Source organism: Sturnus vulgaris, chromosome 15 (assembly GCF_052056855.1).
Source record: "Sturnus vulgaris isolate bStuVul1 chromosome 15, bStuVul1.hap1, whole genome shotgun sequence".
Taxonomy (NCBI): Eukaryota; Metazoa; Chordata; class Aves; order Passeriformes; family Sturnidae; genus Sturnus; species Sturnus vulgaris.
Window position 1 is genome coordinate 17,724,994 of NC_142257.1, and position 14,672 is coordinate 17,739,665.

Sequence of the window (14,672 nt, forward strand, 5' to 3'; positions counted from 1 at the left end):
GTGTTTTTTTTAGCGTGTCGTTGCTGGGAAGGATAAGCAATGGTCACATTGTACCTTATGGTAGGAAAGGAAACTGTGATCTATTGTATGGAGTAGGGCCTGGTCCTTTTTCTGCAGGGAAAGGTAACCAAGAGCAGCAGCATGATTTGTGTGGGGAAACAGAAAATCCTTGGGGAGACCATGGATTGTGTTATAAGAAAATATCATGAGGTTATATATTTGTCTTTAGAAAACATCTCAGAGTGGAGGAGTGAAGGATGTGTACAGGAAAGAGTGAGACATTGAGAGAAGAGAGTGTTCTTACTGAGGAAGCTTTCCTAGGTCCTATGGGTCTGGAGTGGGAGGCCTTTCTGCTAATGAGGCAATGTGTGACACAGAAATGTCCAAAATGTCCTTTGCAGTCTCTCTACCAGAGACTCTCTCTACTGCTGTGCCTGCCTGATGTAGGCCATGAATTGGTAAGAGCTTTGAGATGGAGAGTGCTGAATGTTGTCTGATGAAACAGCTTTTACAGGTTCAAGGTTTCAAGGTGTCATGGGAGGGGAACGCTTAAACTTGCTGTCCTTGTGTAGTAGTGGGCTTCCATAGTAGTGTCTCCAGCTGTAGATTTTGCCATGATGGTTCCTTGCTCCTCCTCAGATGGGATTTTCAAGGATTTATTTTATTACACATAGCTGTAATTTTTATGTGCTCAACTTCCTTTAGTTGTGAACTGCACAAGTGGCCTCAGTAAAGATGGTGTGTCCTGATGTCACATGTGGATTGTTCTGATGTCTGCAAGAACGCTCTAAAAGCTGCATGATTAGCCCAGTTCATGTGCTACAAGTTGTCCCACACGGCTGATGCTGTGAGTGCTGCTGTGCTTTGACACTTGCTGTATTCTCTTGCAGAAATCAAACTTTGTGGACTGAGATCAGAGCTGTCATAGATCTAATCACAGAATTTTTATGAGCTCGAATGTGCAGCTCTGTGGCGTTTCTACCTGAGAATACTGAAAAGGAGCTAAGCATTCATGCTGAAGATCATGTAACTGGGAAGAGCTTTTGGATATTCTGTACATGTTTTGTGGTGATCATGAAGGAAGATGAGGATCACGTGCAGATTGGGATTTATAGACAGAGCATGGTGCTGAGTTTGAGCAATGTTAGATATTTTGGCAGTGTTCTGCATGTGGCACTAAATAAGGCCTGGGCCTGTGTGATGGGGAGGGTGAATTTGAATGGGGAAGAGTGTTGCTCCATGAAAATGGAGATGCTTAATAGAACACGGCCTGTGTCATCGTGGAGGAACTGGAGAATATCTGGTCAGTTGTGGACATCTCATTTCCCATGCCTTGTGATAGAGGATGTCCATAGAAAGCCTTGAGAAAAGTCCCACCACGTAGTGCTGCTCTTCTGGGATCCTCTCAGGACCTCCACCAGTTCTCTGTAATCTTGCTTTCGATTGCTCCCTGTGATAATACAGCTTATGAAGTGACTTGCTATCACTGTCTTTAATCACTTGTCTTTGATGTGGAATTTTCTTGATCAAACAGAAGAGTTTTTGAAATTTGTACCATTCTGCCATCCTTTCTTGGGTCATTGCATGAGTCATCTCCCTGGTCTTGTTCTTTTCTCTGGCATTAGGGGACACTGTCCCTTCAAACAAATACTCCTAGTCCTGGAGTTTCTTTTTCTGATGAAGCAAGCAGTGATGCTCCGGGTGAGTTATTCCTACAAGAAGAGGCTGTGTGTGAGAGCCAGGTTTGGTTCCTGTGATGCCTTAAGTTTTAGCTTTCATATTTTCCAGGATCTGTACTGCATTAGTGTGTAACTCTTACTTTCCTATGAAGTGTTAGCAAGTTCTCCTCACAGCTTAGTTAGACAAGACAATTATTTTCCAGCCTGAGAACCAAGGACACCGTTGCAGGTTCTGGCCCAAAAAATGTAAACAACAGCGAATTGAGGAGAGCAATCTGGGAGGATGGGACTTCATAACCTGAAGCTGTAATTGGACAATTAACCCCAATATGTAAATGGACCAAATCTTATAGAAGTGTGAAAACTTGTGACCCTTCGTCCATCTTGGGTGTAGCCTTGTCCAGGCTCTTGTATTGACCAAGGTGAATCCTTTGAAGACCTTTTTAATGACTAATTACTTTATTCCTTTAACACTGTCTAGCCTCTATTCTAGGTGCCTCTCAAGGCATCACCTGGTCAGCTGTGATATCTTCATGTTGGATCGACTGAATATTGCCTGAATTGAAATTCCTGTAAGTTTGGAGCACCATTATGTGCTCTCATTTGATTCTGCTGCTGCTTCCTTGCACAGGGTGAGAAGGGAGCAGCACAGACAGATGAAAAGTGGCCTTAATGCTTTTCTAGGAGTAGATGTGTTAGACCTGAAGAGGATGCTTTCAGTGACAATGCCGTGGTGAATTTTATAATAGCTCTGCAGGTGAAAAATGAGTCAGACAGAATTGCTCTTCATCAGGGTAAATAACAAGTGTGGTATCATCATGCTTTTTTTTTTGCAGCATTTTGTAGGATTATCATACTGGACTCTGTTGGGTTTGATTTTGCAAAGGAGAGATTCCCTTGGGTCACTTAGACTCTGGAGCCTTTTTTGTATTAGATGCCTGAGTGGGTGGACTCTTCTCTGATCTAAGAAATCGGTTATTTAGTATATTATTGCTTTCCCTATTTATTTATTGGATCGTTGAGATTACTGAAGGCTCCAAATGTGGCTTTGATGCTGAAGGGAGAGGATGTTGTAGGTGCATGGTGTAGTGGAGAAAAGCAAGAAGGCTATTCCCTGTCATGAGGAATGAGAGGTGGAAGGGCAGAGCCGTTTGGCTGAAGGGCGTGTCTGTGCTTCATGGTGTGGCTGTGTAGCTATTTTAAAAACATTTCCTGAAGGGGAAAAAATAATAGAAGATACAAAGATGGCAGCAACAGACAAGGCAAGAGAAAGACTGCACAGCGAGAAGAGAAAGAAAAGGCCAAGCAAAGAAGAAAAAAAAGATAAAAAGAGAGGAGTAAAAGGATGAAGAAGTGGAATAAAAGAAGCAATGGAAGGAATGGTTGCAAGGAAGAGGAATGATGATGTTTTCCAAAGGATGTGTTCATTGAGAGGATTATATAAACATTTAGAAAAAGTTAGTAAAGGAAATAGAAGGACATAATAGATAAGGAAAGAAAATGAGAAGAAGGAAGTAAAAAATATGACAGTTAAGACGATGAAGAACACATAGGGAAAGAACTAGGAAAAGGAAGGAAAAGAGAGAAAAAAAGAAGAGAAAGAATAGCAGAAGAAAATGAAGGAGAAAAGGCGAATATAGAAGTAAAAGGTAAAACAGAAAGGGGGGAAGGAAGTAACAAAGAAAGAAGAGAATGGAAGAAAAAAGATGAAGATAAAGGATTAGATCAGCAGGCACCGACCTTATGTTTAGACGCTGAGCAGACGTGGTCCGTAATAGGCTTTCCCCCGGTTGCAACATCGTGCCCCAGCGCTGATACACCATAATTAGCCCTGATAGCTCCGACCTCGATGGTTTCCGCCGCAACGCGGGAGTAAACTGTCGAATTGCAGGCGATGGTAAAGAAGAATGAAGATTGTCCTAATCTTTAAGATATTTCCACTTCCTTTTCAAAAGGACAAGGCACAGGAGACGCAAAAATAGAAAAGAATAGAAAGACTGCAAAGGAAAGAGTAGGAAAGAGAAAGGAAAGGCAAACCGCTGACGATAATGGAAGAAATGAAGAAGAAGAGGGAGAGAAATGAACCTAGGCAAGCAATAAACAAAAGGAGATAAGAAAAATAAGGGCAAATAGGAAGAAACGGCAGAGGAGATGCCCATAATGGAGCGGAGGCCAAGGAGATGTGGCAGAGCGTGTGAGGCGGCGGAGCAGCGCACGGTGTCGCTGCAGGCTCAGGAACGGCGTGTGGGCGGCTCCGCCCCGGTGCGGCGGAGAGCCCGGCTGTGAGCGCGGGGGGGCGGCACGGGCCGGGCAGCAGAGCCGGTGCGTCCGGGCGGCGGCGGGGAGCCGTGCGGGGCCCGTGCCGGGGCCGGCAGGCAGAGCTACAAGGGCGGCGAGAGCAGCGGCAGGGATGGAGGAGCGTTGTTGTGCGGCGGTGCGGGTGCTGGTGCTGCAGGCGGCCTGGGCGCTGGCGGGCGGGCAGGTGCGGTACTCGGTGCCGGAGGAAGCCAAGGCCGGCACGGTGGTGGGCCGTCTGGCGCAGGACCTGGGCCTGGAGGCGGGCGAGGCGGAGGCGCGGCGGCTGCGGCTGGTGGCGCAGGGCCGGCGGGCGAGCGTGGAGGTGAGCGGGGCGAGCGGCGCGCTGCTGGTGAGCTCGCGGCTCGACCGGGAGGAGCTGTGCGGCAAGAGCTCGCCGTGCGCGCTGCGCCTGGAGGTGCTGCTGGATCGGCCGCTGCGCGTCTTCCATGTGCAGCTGGAGGTCACCGACATCAACGACAATGCCCCCATCTTCCCCTCCGCCCGAAAAAATCTCAGCATCGCGGAATCATCGTTGCCGGGGTCTCGTTTCCCGCTGGAGGGCGCGTCGGATGCGGATATCGGAGCGAACGCGCAGCTGTCCTACACACTCAGCCCCAGCGAGCATTTTTCTGTGGATTTACAAAAATCTAATGATGGAAATGTTGTACCCGATCTTGTTTTAACGAAATCTCTGGATCGCGAGACGATTCCCGTTCACCGGTTGGTGGTCACAGCGAGTGACGCGGGCCGGCCGTCACTGACAGGGACAATGGAGCTGGTGATCTTGGTGGTGGATGCGAACGACAACGCGCCCCAGTTCAACCAGTCAGTGTATAAAGTGCAACTGCCGGAGAACGCTGCGGTGGGGACGCTGTTGGCGCGGGTGAATGCCACTGATGCGGACGAAGGAAGTAATAGCGAAGTGAACTTTGATGCGATCTCCTTCATTCCGCCGAGTGGACGAGATGTCATTTCCGTCGATCCGAAGACTGGGGAAATTCATCTCACAGCAGCCTTGGACTTCGAAGAAGTCAGTATATTTGATTTTCGTATTGAGGCGAGAGACCAAGGAACACCCCCACTGTCTGGTCACTGCCGAGTCGTGTTGGAAGTGCTGGACGTGAACGACAACGCGCCCGAGGTGTGGGTGACGTCGCTGTCGGTGCCGGTATCGGAGGACGCGTCGGTGGGGACGGTGGTGGCCCTGCTGAGCGTGTCGGACCGAGACTCGGGGGCGAACGGGCGCGTGCGGTGCTGGGTGTGGCCGGCGTCGCCGTTCGGTCTGGAGGCGACGTTCGCGGGCTCGTACTCGCTGGTGCTGCGCGAGGCGCTGGACCGGGAGCGGGTGTCGGAGTACGAGGTGGAGGTGCGTGCGGAGGACGGCGGGGCGCCGGCGCTGCGCGCCAGGCGCGGTCTGCGGGTGCCGGTGTCGGACGTGAACGACAACGCGCCCGCGTTCGCGCAGGCCGTGTACACGGTGCTGGCGCGGGAGAACAACTTGGCGGGCGCGGAGCTGGCGCGGCTGTGGGCGCGGGACCCGGACGAGGGGGGCAACGGGCGCGTGAGCTACTCGGTGTGGGAGGGCGGCGTGGGCGCGGGCGGCGGGGCCGCGGGTTCGAGCGGGTGGCGTGCGGCGTCGAGCTACGTGTCGGTGGACGCGGAGAGCGGGCGCCTGTGGGCGCTGCAGCCCTTGGACTACGAGGAGCTGCAGGTGCTGCAGTTCGAGGTGCGCGCGGTGGACGCGGGCGAGCCGCCGCTGTGCGGCAACGCCACGGTGCAGCTCTTCGTGCTGGACGAGAACGACAACGCGCCGGCGCTGCTGCCGCCCGCGGGCTCGGCGCCGGAGGCGGGCGGCGTGGCGGCCGAGGCGTCGTCGTTGTCGTCGGTGCCGGGTTCGGAGTCGGTGTCGGGCACGCTGTGGGCGTGGGCGGCGTGGGGGGCGCCGGCGGGCCAGGTGGTGGCGAAGATCCGCGCCGTGGACGCCGACTCGGGCTACAACGCGTGGCTGCGCTACGAGCTGTGGGAGCCGCGGGGCAAGGGCCCGTTCCGCGTGGGGCTCTACAGCGGCGAGGTGAGCACGGCGCGGCCGCTGGACGAGGCGGACGGCCCTCGCCACAGGCTGCTGATCGTCGTGCGCGACCACGGCGAGCCGGCGCGCTCGGCCACGGCCACGCTCAGCGTGTCGCTGCTCGAGGCGGCCGAGGCGGCGCTGGCCGCGGGATCGTCGTCGTCGTCGTCATTGTCGCGGTCGTCGGTGGGCCTGGATGTCGGTGCTGGTGCGGCGAGCGCGGCGACGAACGTGTGGCTGGTGGTGGCGATCTGCGCCGTGTCGAGCGTGTTCCTGCTGGCGCTGGTGCTGTACGGGGCGTCGCGCTGGGCGCCGCGGGCGGCCGTGCTGTCGGGGCCCGGGCCCACGACGCTGGTGTGCGCCAGCGAAGTGGGCAGCTGGTCGTACTCGCAGCGCCACAGCCGCAGCCTGTGCGTGGCGGACGGCGCGGCCAAGAGCGACCTCATGGTTTTCAGCCCCAACTTCCCTCCTCCTCCTCCACCGCCGCCCGGCCCCGCGGCCAAGGACACGCAGCCGGAGCCGTCCGCTCTCCTCGACACGGTCAGTGCTCCTTCCTTCCTTTCCTTCTCTGTTGATTCTCATTCTCCCCCTGGGTCGTACTGTTTGAATGCGGGTTCAGTTCCCCCGGCTTAGGGACATTGCGTACTTGGCAGGTGCTTTAGGATGGCAGTGGCACCTTGACATCTGTCACAACGTCCTTGCCGTATCCCCCGGCTCTTTCTGGGGGTGGTTCAGAATGTAGATACGGCAACACCCTCGAGCAGTTACTGTAGGCTGCTGAGTTTTGGTGCTGTAAACGTCAGTTGTTCCCCACGAGAATTAAATTCCTGTCGTGTGCGACAAGAGGTGCCCGGAAGTTTGAGATTTGCAGACAACAAATGGTTCTGTTGCTGATGTGTAGCATTTCCACCCGCGTTGCGTGAAGGAGTTCAAGAGAGGCAGGCTGTGGTTGTTGCAGGCGCTATGTACCGCCTCACTGCCTGTGCTGGTATTCACTTGTCTTTTTATTAAAACTCTCCTCCTCTTTAATTGTGGTCATGTGAAGGCATGATGGAAGGAAAAAAGTGGATATTCAAGAATCAAAGTTTTCTATTATGGTTCTACTATGAGACTCATTTAGAAAATAGGGTAGTTGTGGCAAAGATTTCCTATGATCTATCTATGACAGTTTTGAAATTATGATGTTATTGTGGTTAGTAGTATAAAGCATTCACGGTGAAGGGTGTGACCCAAAGTTTGTGTTTCAAAGGCAAATTTATGTCTTGTTTACCTGCTGCGCCCGTTCCGGAGGATTTCCGTTTCTGACCAGAGACCTAGTGTGAAATACACTGGCCTGTTTTGATGTTTTTTCAAAATTTGCATAAATGGTGACATCGTTTAAAAAGCCCTGGCAATCTCTTCTGTAATGAAGAAATAAAGCAACAACCCCAAAAATCAAAGAACCACCATTGCCCACCAAGTCTCAAATAACATTCTCCTATACAGTAATTGTCACGTGTTAGACTTGTGTTGTCACCAGCCCTTCGGGTTTTTTCTCAGAGCATGACATCAACGTCATCACCATGTAGAGTTGTCCCAATATCATCTTTAGAAAGGGTTTTGCTCCCAGGTCTGCCACGTTTCCATCTGCTATAGCTGCAGCATTAGAAAACATGATCTGTCAGCATCAGAGGTTCTGCTATAACTGCACTGATGATGCTGTCGCTGCGATTTTTATGGTGCTGTCATTGCTGAGAAGGAGAAGCCAAAACCATGTTGGTCCTTCTGGAGGGTGACCTTGAGAAGTGGGAAAACATGGTTTTGGGGAAACTGCAAATCCATGGGAAGGCCATGGGTCAGGACATAAGAAAAGAACGTGAGAATATATGTTTGTGATGAGAACACGTCTCAGTGGTGAGTGGAGGATGCCTAAAGGAAAGTGTGAGGCAGGATGGGAACAGAATGCTCTTGCCAAGGATGATTTCCCCGGCCCTAAGGGTCTGGAGTGGGACACCTTCCTGATCATGAGACAGTGTGTGATACTGAAATGCTCACAGATGTTCCTTTGAGTTTCTCAGTATCTTTCATCAGAGACAAGGCCTTGAGCTGCTGCCTGCCTGGTGTAGGCCATGTCTTGGTAAGAGCCGGTGAGATGGAGAGTGCTGAATGTTGTCTGATGAGCTGCTTATTTCAGAAATTTGGTGTTGTGGAAGGGGAACGCTTCAAGCTGATGTTCTGTTATGGTCGTGGGCAATCACAGTCGTTTTCGCCGCCACTGGTGTTGCCACGATTGTTCCTTGCTCCTCCCGAGGTGGGATTTATAGGGACACGTGATGAGGATGTAATCTTTATGTGCTCAACGTCCTCTACTTGTGCACTGTACAGGTGGCCTCAGGAGAGATGATTTGTCCTGATGGCTCCATCTGGTATTTGCAGGTACAAACCTGCACTGCAGCCCAGCTCTGGTTTCATGTGGTACAAATTGTTCCACTCAATTGCCCTTGTGAGTGCTTTTGTGCTTTGGTATTTGCTGTTATTTTATTGATGATATAAAGATGTGTGGTCTAGGATCAGAGCTGTCACAGCTCTAATCGCAGAATCTTCATGAACTCTAAATGGCGAATCAGCTTTGTGATGTTTCCAGCTGAGATTGCTGAAAAGGAGCAAAGCCTGGTGGTGAGCAGGCAGCTGGGGAGAGCTTGTCAGATGCTGGGTGGCTTTGCAGCCCTCAGTGTGTTCTCTATGCCAATGACGAGGGAGGGTGAAGGTGTACAGAGAATCGAATCACACACAGAGCAGAGTTTCCAGCTGGGTCGTATTGGTGAGTTCTAGGAATGTTGGCTATTTTGGCAGTGATCCTGCATGTGGCGCTAAACAGGGCCTGGACCCATGAGGTGGGGAGTGTGAGTTTGAGTGGTGAAGAGTGTTTGTTGCCTAAAGGAAAAGGCGTATACTGGGTAGAACACAATCTATACCATTGGGGAGGAGTTATGGAGTTCTCATTTCACATGGCATGAGATAAAGAATATAAGTAGGAAACCTCGTGAAAATGCCCATGTGCATAGGGCTGCTCCCCTGGGATCATGTCAGAACCTCCAGTAGTTCTGCACATTCTTGTGCTCTTTCGTTCTCTGTGACATTGCTGCTTGTGACATTACCTGCTATACATGCCTAATAATACTTGTATTTTGTGTGGAATGTTGTTGGTCAAACTGAAGGCTTTTCAAATTTGCGTCATCAAGGCAGCCTTCTAGGAACATTACCTCGGTTAATTCTCTGGTCTTGGTCATGCCGGGGAGCAGAAGTTGCTGGTAACATGAAGGGACACTCTCCCTTAAAACCAATCCTCCTGGCCTAGGAGTTTCTTTTCCTGAAAAAGCAACCAGCGATGCTACAGGTGAGTTGCTTGTACCTGGAGAAGCCATATGTGAGAGGCAAATGTATTTAGGTTCCAGTTCAGCTGAGGTATCTTCATATTGGATCGACTGAATTGCCTGTGGGTTTGGAGCACCACTGCCTGCTCTCTTTCCTTTCTTGTTGTTGCCTGGCACAGGGTGAACACGTGGAGTCAAGGCCAAATGTAGAAGTGACATGAATGCAATTTTTGGGGTAGATGTTGTTGGGCATGCAGGCAGATATTCTCAGTGGCAATGCTATAGTGTTACATTTGTGGCTTTGGGTTGGATTTGCCGGTGGAACATGAGTCAGGAAGAAGAGCTCTTCATAGACATGTACGAGGACTGTTCGGTAGTTGTGATGTCATTTTGCTTTTGTGACATTGGAGGAGCGTTGTGATGGGTTTAAGTTCCCGAATGAGAGACCCGTCGGTGTTGTTTGAGATCTTTGGAGCCTCATTCATTGGATGCCTCAGCCTCTGTTTCTTTGGCTTTTGTGTCAGAAACTGGTGGAACCTGTTCTGATGCAGCAGAGCTGTTCTTTGCCATCTGACTGCCTTGCTGTGCTATTGCCGGCCCTTGGGAGGACTGGAGGCTGAAGAGTGTGGCCTTTACTTTAAAGGGAGGGGAATTTGCAGGTGCGTGGGTGGGAGGGAAGCAGAAATGTTGTTCGTTGTTCCCTATCCACAGGGATAGGAGGAGGCAGGGAAGAGAAATGAGAATTCTGGCCCAAGGGCATGTCTGTGGTTTGTGGCGGGGTGCTGTAGATATCCTTACTGAATTTTGCTGAAGGAAAAAAATGAACGTAAGTCATAAGGATGGAAACAGAAAATAAGGAATGCAATGTCAAGGCGCAAAGAATGAGGAAAGGAAACGAGAAAGGAAGAGAGAGAGGAAGAAGAGCAAGGAAGAAGGAAGGTGAAAGAAGGAGTTTTAGAAAATTAAGTATTATCTTGGAGGAATCAGTGTGAAAAACAGAATTAGATCTTTTTTCAAAGCCCATTTGCATTTTTAATTGTGAGCAGGTTGAAAACGTTTTGGCCAAGGAAAAAAAGGAGAAGAACAGACAAAGCGGAATCAGAAGAGGAGGGGGAAAAGAGGACAGGAATAAGTAGGAAAGAAAAGACGGGAGAAATGAACAAGGAAAGAGAGACAACAGAAGGAGAAAAAGAAATAGCAAATGGAAGTAGGAAGAAAATTAAATTGAAAGTAAAGAGCTTATGGAAGTAAAAATAAAGCCAGAAGGAAAAGAAGGGAGAAAGGTACAGGATAGAACAAGAGAAGCGACGATACAGGAGTTGACCACAAGGCACCTACCTGTGCCGACAGAGCTGGAGTTGGTACCTAACAAGAATCCATCATGGCCATAGCATCGGGTTGCGGCGCTGATGACTCCGAGTTTGGTGGTCAGTGCCGCGGCGCTGGAGGCAACTGACGACCATTCCAGTGCGGCTAAAGAATAGTGAAGGATGGAAAAAGGAAAAAAAAAAAAAAAGGAAGTAAAGAATAGGGAAGACAGGACAATGATGAAGAAGAAAAAGAAGGAAGAGAAGACAGAGAAGAAGAGAAGAATAGAAAGAGGATGGGAAAGTAGGACAGAGAAGGGAAAGGAAACATGATTGACAAGAAAGAATTGAATAGAGAAAGCAAAATGAAATATGAAAGACGAAGCTAGAATAAGATATGAAGGATTATTTGCAAGGAAACAGCGAGCGATGCGTAAAATGGAAAATAAAAAGAAAAAGAAAGGGAGTCATGGCCGGAAGAAACGGCAGAGGAGATGGCCATGACGGAGCGGAGGCACAGGATATGTGGCAGAGCGTGTGAGGCGGCGGAGCAGCGCACGGTGTCGCTGCAGGCTCAGGAACGGCGTGTGGGCGGCTCCGCCCCGGTGCGGCGGAGAGCCCGGCTGTGAGCGCGGGGGGGCGGCGCGGGCCGGGCAGCAGAGCCGGTGCGTCCGGGCGGCGGCGGGGAGCCGTGTGGGGCCCGTGCCGGGGCCGGCAGGCAGAGGCAGAGCTACAAGGGCGGCGAGAGCAGCGGCAGGGATGTTGGAGCGTTGTTGTGCGGCGGTGCGGGTGCTGGTGCTGCAGGCGGCCTGGGCGCTGGCGGGCGGGCAGGTGCGGTACTCGGTGCCGGAGGAAGCCAAGGCCGGCACGGTGGTGGGCCGTCTGGCGCAGGACCTGGGCCTGGAGGCGGGCGAGGCGGAGGCGCGGCGGCTGCGGCTGGTGGCGCAGGGCCGGCGGGCGAGCGTGGAGGTGAGCGGGGCGAGCGGCGCGCTGCTGGTGAGCTCACGGCTCGACCGGGAGGAGCTGTGCGGCAAGAGCTCGCCGTGCGCGCTGCGCCTGGAGGTGCTGCTGGATCGGCCGCTGCGCGTCTTCCATGTGCAGCTGGAGGTCACCGACATCAACGACAATGCCCCCATCTTCCCCGCCGCCCGAAAAAACCTCAGTTTATCGGAGAACTCCCCTGCTGGGTTCCGTTTCCCGCTGGAGGGCGCGTCGGATGCGGATATCGGAGCGAACGCGCAGCTCTCCTACACACTCAGCCCCAGCGAGTATTTCGGCTTGGAAGTGAAATCCAAGGATGAAAACAAAATATACGTGGTTCTAGTTTTAATGAAATCTCTGGACCGCGAGACGATTCCGGTGCACCGTTTGGTGCTGACGGCGAGTGACGGAGGCCGACCTTCTCTGACGGGGACAATGGAGCTGGTGATCTCAGTTTTGGATGCGAATGACAACACTCCTCAGTTCAACCACTCGGTGTATAAAGTGCAGCTTCCGGAAAATACCGCCCCGGGAACTGTGTTTTTCCAACTAACAGCGACAGACAAAGACGAGGGAATTAATGGAGAAATATATTACTCTTTTAGCGACTCTATTTCTTCCAAAATTCAGGACCTTTTCAAAGTTGACGAAAAGTCTGGGGAAATACGTACGGCCGGGGGACTGGATTTCGAGGATATTCAGTCATATGACCTGGAAATAGAAGCGAGAGACAAAGGGACCCCCCCTCTATCGGGTCACTGCCGAGTGGAGCTGGAGGTGGTGGACGTGAACGACAACGCGCCCGAGGTGTGGGTGACGTCGCTGTCGGTGCCGGTGTCGGAGGACGCGTCGGTGGGGACGGTGGTGGCCCTGCTGAGCGTGTCGGACCGAGACTCGGGGGCGAACGGGCGCGTGCGGTGCTGGGTGTGGCCGGCGTCGCCGTTCGGTCTGGAGGCGACGTTCGCGGGCTCGTACTCGCTGGTGCTGCGCGAGGCGCTGGACCGGGAGCGGGTGTCGGAGTACGAGGTGGAGGTGCGTGCGGAGGACGGCGGGGCGCCGGCGCTGCGCGCCAGGCGCGGTCTGCGGGTGCCGGTGTCGGACGTGAACGACAACGCGCCCGCGTTCGCGCAGGCCGTGTACACGGTGCTGGCGCGGGAGAACAACTTGGCGGGCGCGGAGCTGGCGCGGCTGTGGGCGCGGGACCCGGACGAGGCGGGCAACGGGCGCGTGAGCTACTCGGTGTGGGAGGGCGGCGTGGGCGCGGGCGGCGGGGCCGCGGGTTCGAGCGGGTGGCGTGCGGCGTCGAGCTACGTGTCGGTGGACGCGGAGAGCGGGCGCCTGTGGGCGCTGCAGCCCTTGGACTACGAGGAGCTGCAGGTGCTGCAGTTCGAGGTGCGCGCGGTGGACGCGGGCGAGCCGCCGCTGTGCGGCAACGCCACGGTGCAGCTCTTCGTGCTGGACGAGAACGACAACGCGCCGGCGCTGCTGCCGCCCGCGGGCTCGGCGCCGGAGGCGGGCGGCGTGGCGGCCGAGGCGTCGTCTGGGGCTGACCCCGGCTCGGTGTCGGGCACGCTGTTGGCGTGGGCGGCGTGGGGGGCGCCGGCGGGCCAGGTGGTGGCGAAGATCCGCGCCGTGGACGCCGACTCGGGCTACAACGCGTGGCTGCGCTACGAGCTGTGGGAGCCGCGGGGCAAGGGCCCGTTCCGCGTGGGGCTCTACAGCGGCGAGGTGAGCACGGCGCGGCCGCTGGACGAGGCGGACGGCCCTCGCCACAGGCTGCTGATCGTCGTGCGCGACCACGGCGAGCCGGCGCGCTCGGCCACGGCCACGCTCAGCGTGTCGCTGCTCGAGGCGGCCGAGGCGGCGCTGGCCGCGGGATCGTCGTCGTCATTGTCGCGGTCGTCGGTGGGCGTGGATGTCGGTGCTGGTGCGGCGAGCGCGGCGACGAACGTGTGGCTGGTGGTGGCGATCTGCGCCGTGTCGAGCGTGTTCCTGCTGGCGCTGGTGCTGTACGGGGCGTCGCGCTGGGCGCCGCGGGCGGCCGTGCTGTCGGGGCCCGGGCCCACGACGCTGGTGTGCACCAGCGAAGTGGGCAGCTGGTCGTACTCGCAGCGCCACAGCCGCAGCCTGTGCGTGGCGGACGGCGCGGCCAAGAGCGACCTCATGGTTTTCAGCCCCAACTTCCCTCTTCCTCCGCCGCCCGGCCCCGCGGCTAAGGACACGCAGCCGGAGCCGTCCTCTCTCCTCGACACGGTCAGTTCCTCCCTTGCTCATGTCTACTTATTCTCTTATTCTTTAGTCCCTTTTGTTGTGTGCCCTAAGGCGTCGCTGCTGTGATCGGGGCCAGATTGCCGCGGCCCGTGGGCGGTTCGTGTTTGACGGGTGCTTAACTTAATCAAAGGCACCGTTGTATCTGCCGCCGCGTCCTTGCCCGAGCTCCCGAACTCCTGCTGGTGGGCGGGGAAGACCTGGTAGAAATAAAGGTGTAGCGTCAGTCCTGGGTTATTACAGTCCGCAGCTGAGATATGCTGGTGTGCATATTAATTGTTTACATCGAGAACAAAATCATTTCTCTACGATGTGATCTTTGCAGAGAGCGCTCTTATTGTCTGGTATATAGCGTTTCCATCTGGGTTTGGTGTAGGGGTGCAAAAGAAAGAGACTGTGTTGGTAACAGACCCCCAGGCACTGTGTCCTGCCTTATTGCCTCTGCGGAGTGCTGGCCTTGCTGGTATCACCTGTGGTTTTTTCTCTGTCCTCATCCTCTGTCATTTTCCTCTGCAAGAGTTGTGGGGACAGCTGACGATTTGGACTTCTGATCTAATGTATTTTCATTCGGCAGAGTGTAATTTCTGTGTTTTGGCTGGTCCAACAGAGTAATTGTGAACAACGGGATGGTGTTCTGAAACAGTGGAAGACTTGTCTGAGGGAAGTGGAAATAATTTGTAAGACCATGATCCATGTCAAAAGAAGAGAGCAATGGGAG

General features: G+C 53.8%; 1 protein-coding gene and 1 pseudogene across 1 annotated transcript in view; both read left to right on the forward strand.

The window, feature by feature from the left end:
- The first annotated feature begins 4,050 nt into the window (after window positions 1-4,050).
- On the forward strand, window positions 4,051-6,678 carry LOC148222014 (protocadherin alpha-6 pseudogene; annotated as a pseudogene).
- Window positions 6,679-11,449: 4,771 nt separating this feature from the next.
- LOC106863975 (protocadherin alpha-C1) overlaps window positions 11,450-14,672 on the forward strand; it is a 134,480-nt gene continuing 131,257 nt past the window's right edge. Inside the window, exon 1 of the mRNA XM_088173885.1 lies at window positions 11,450-13,939. Coding sequence (XP_088030011.1) covers window positions 11,465-13,939 — 2,475 coding nt within the window. The 5' untranslated portion in view covers window positions 11,450-11,464. The remainder of the gene's footprint in view (window positions 13,940-14,672) is intronic.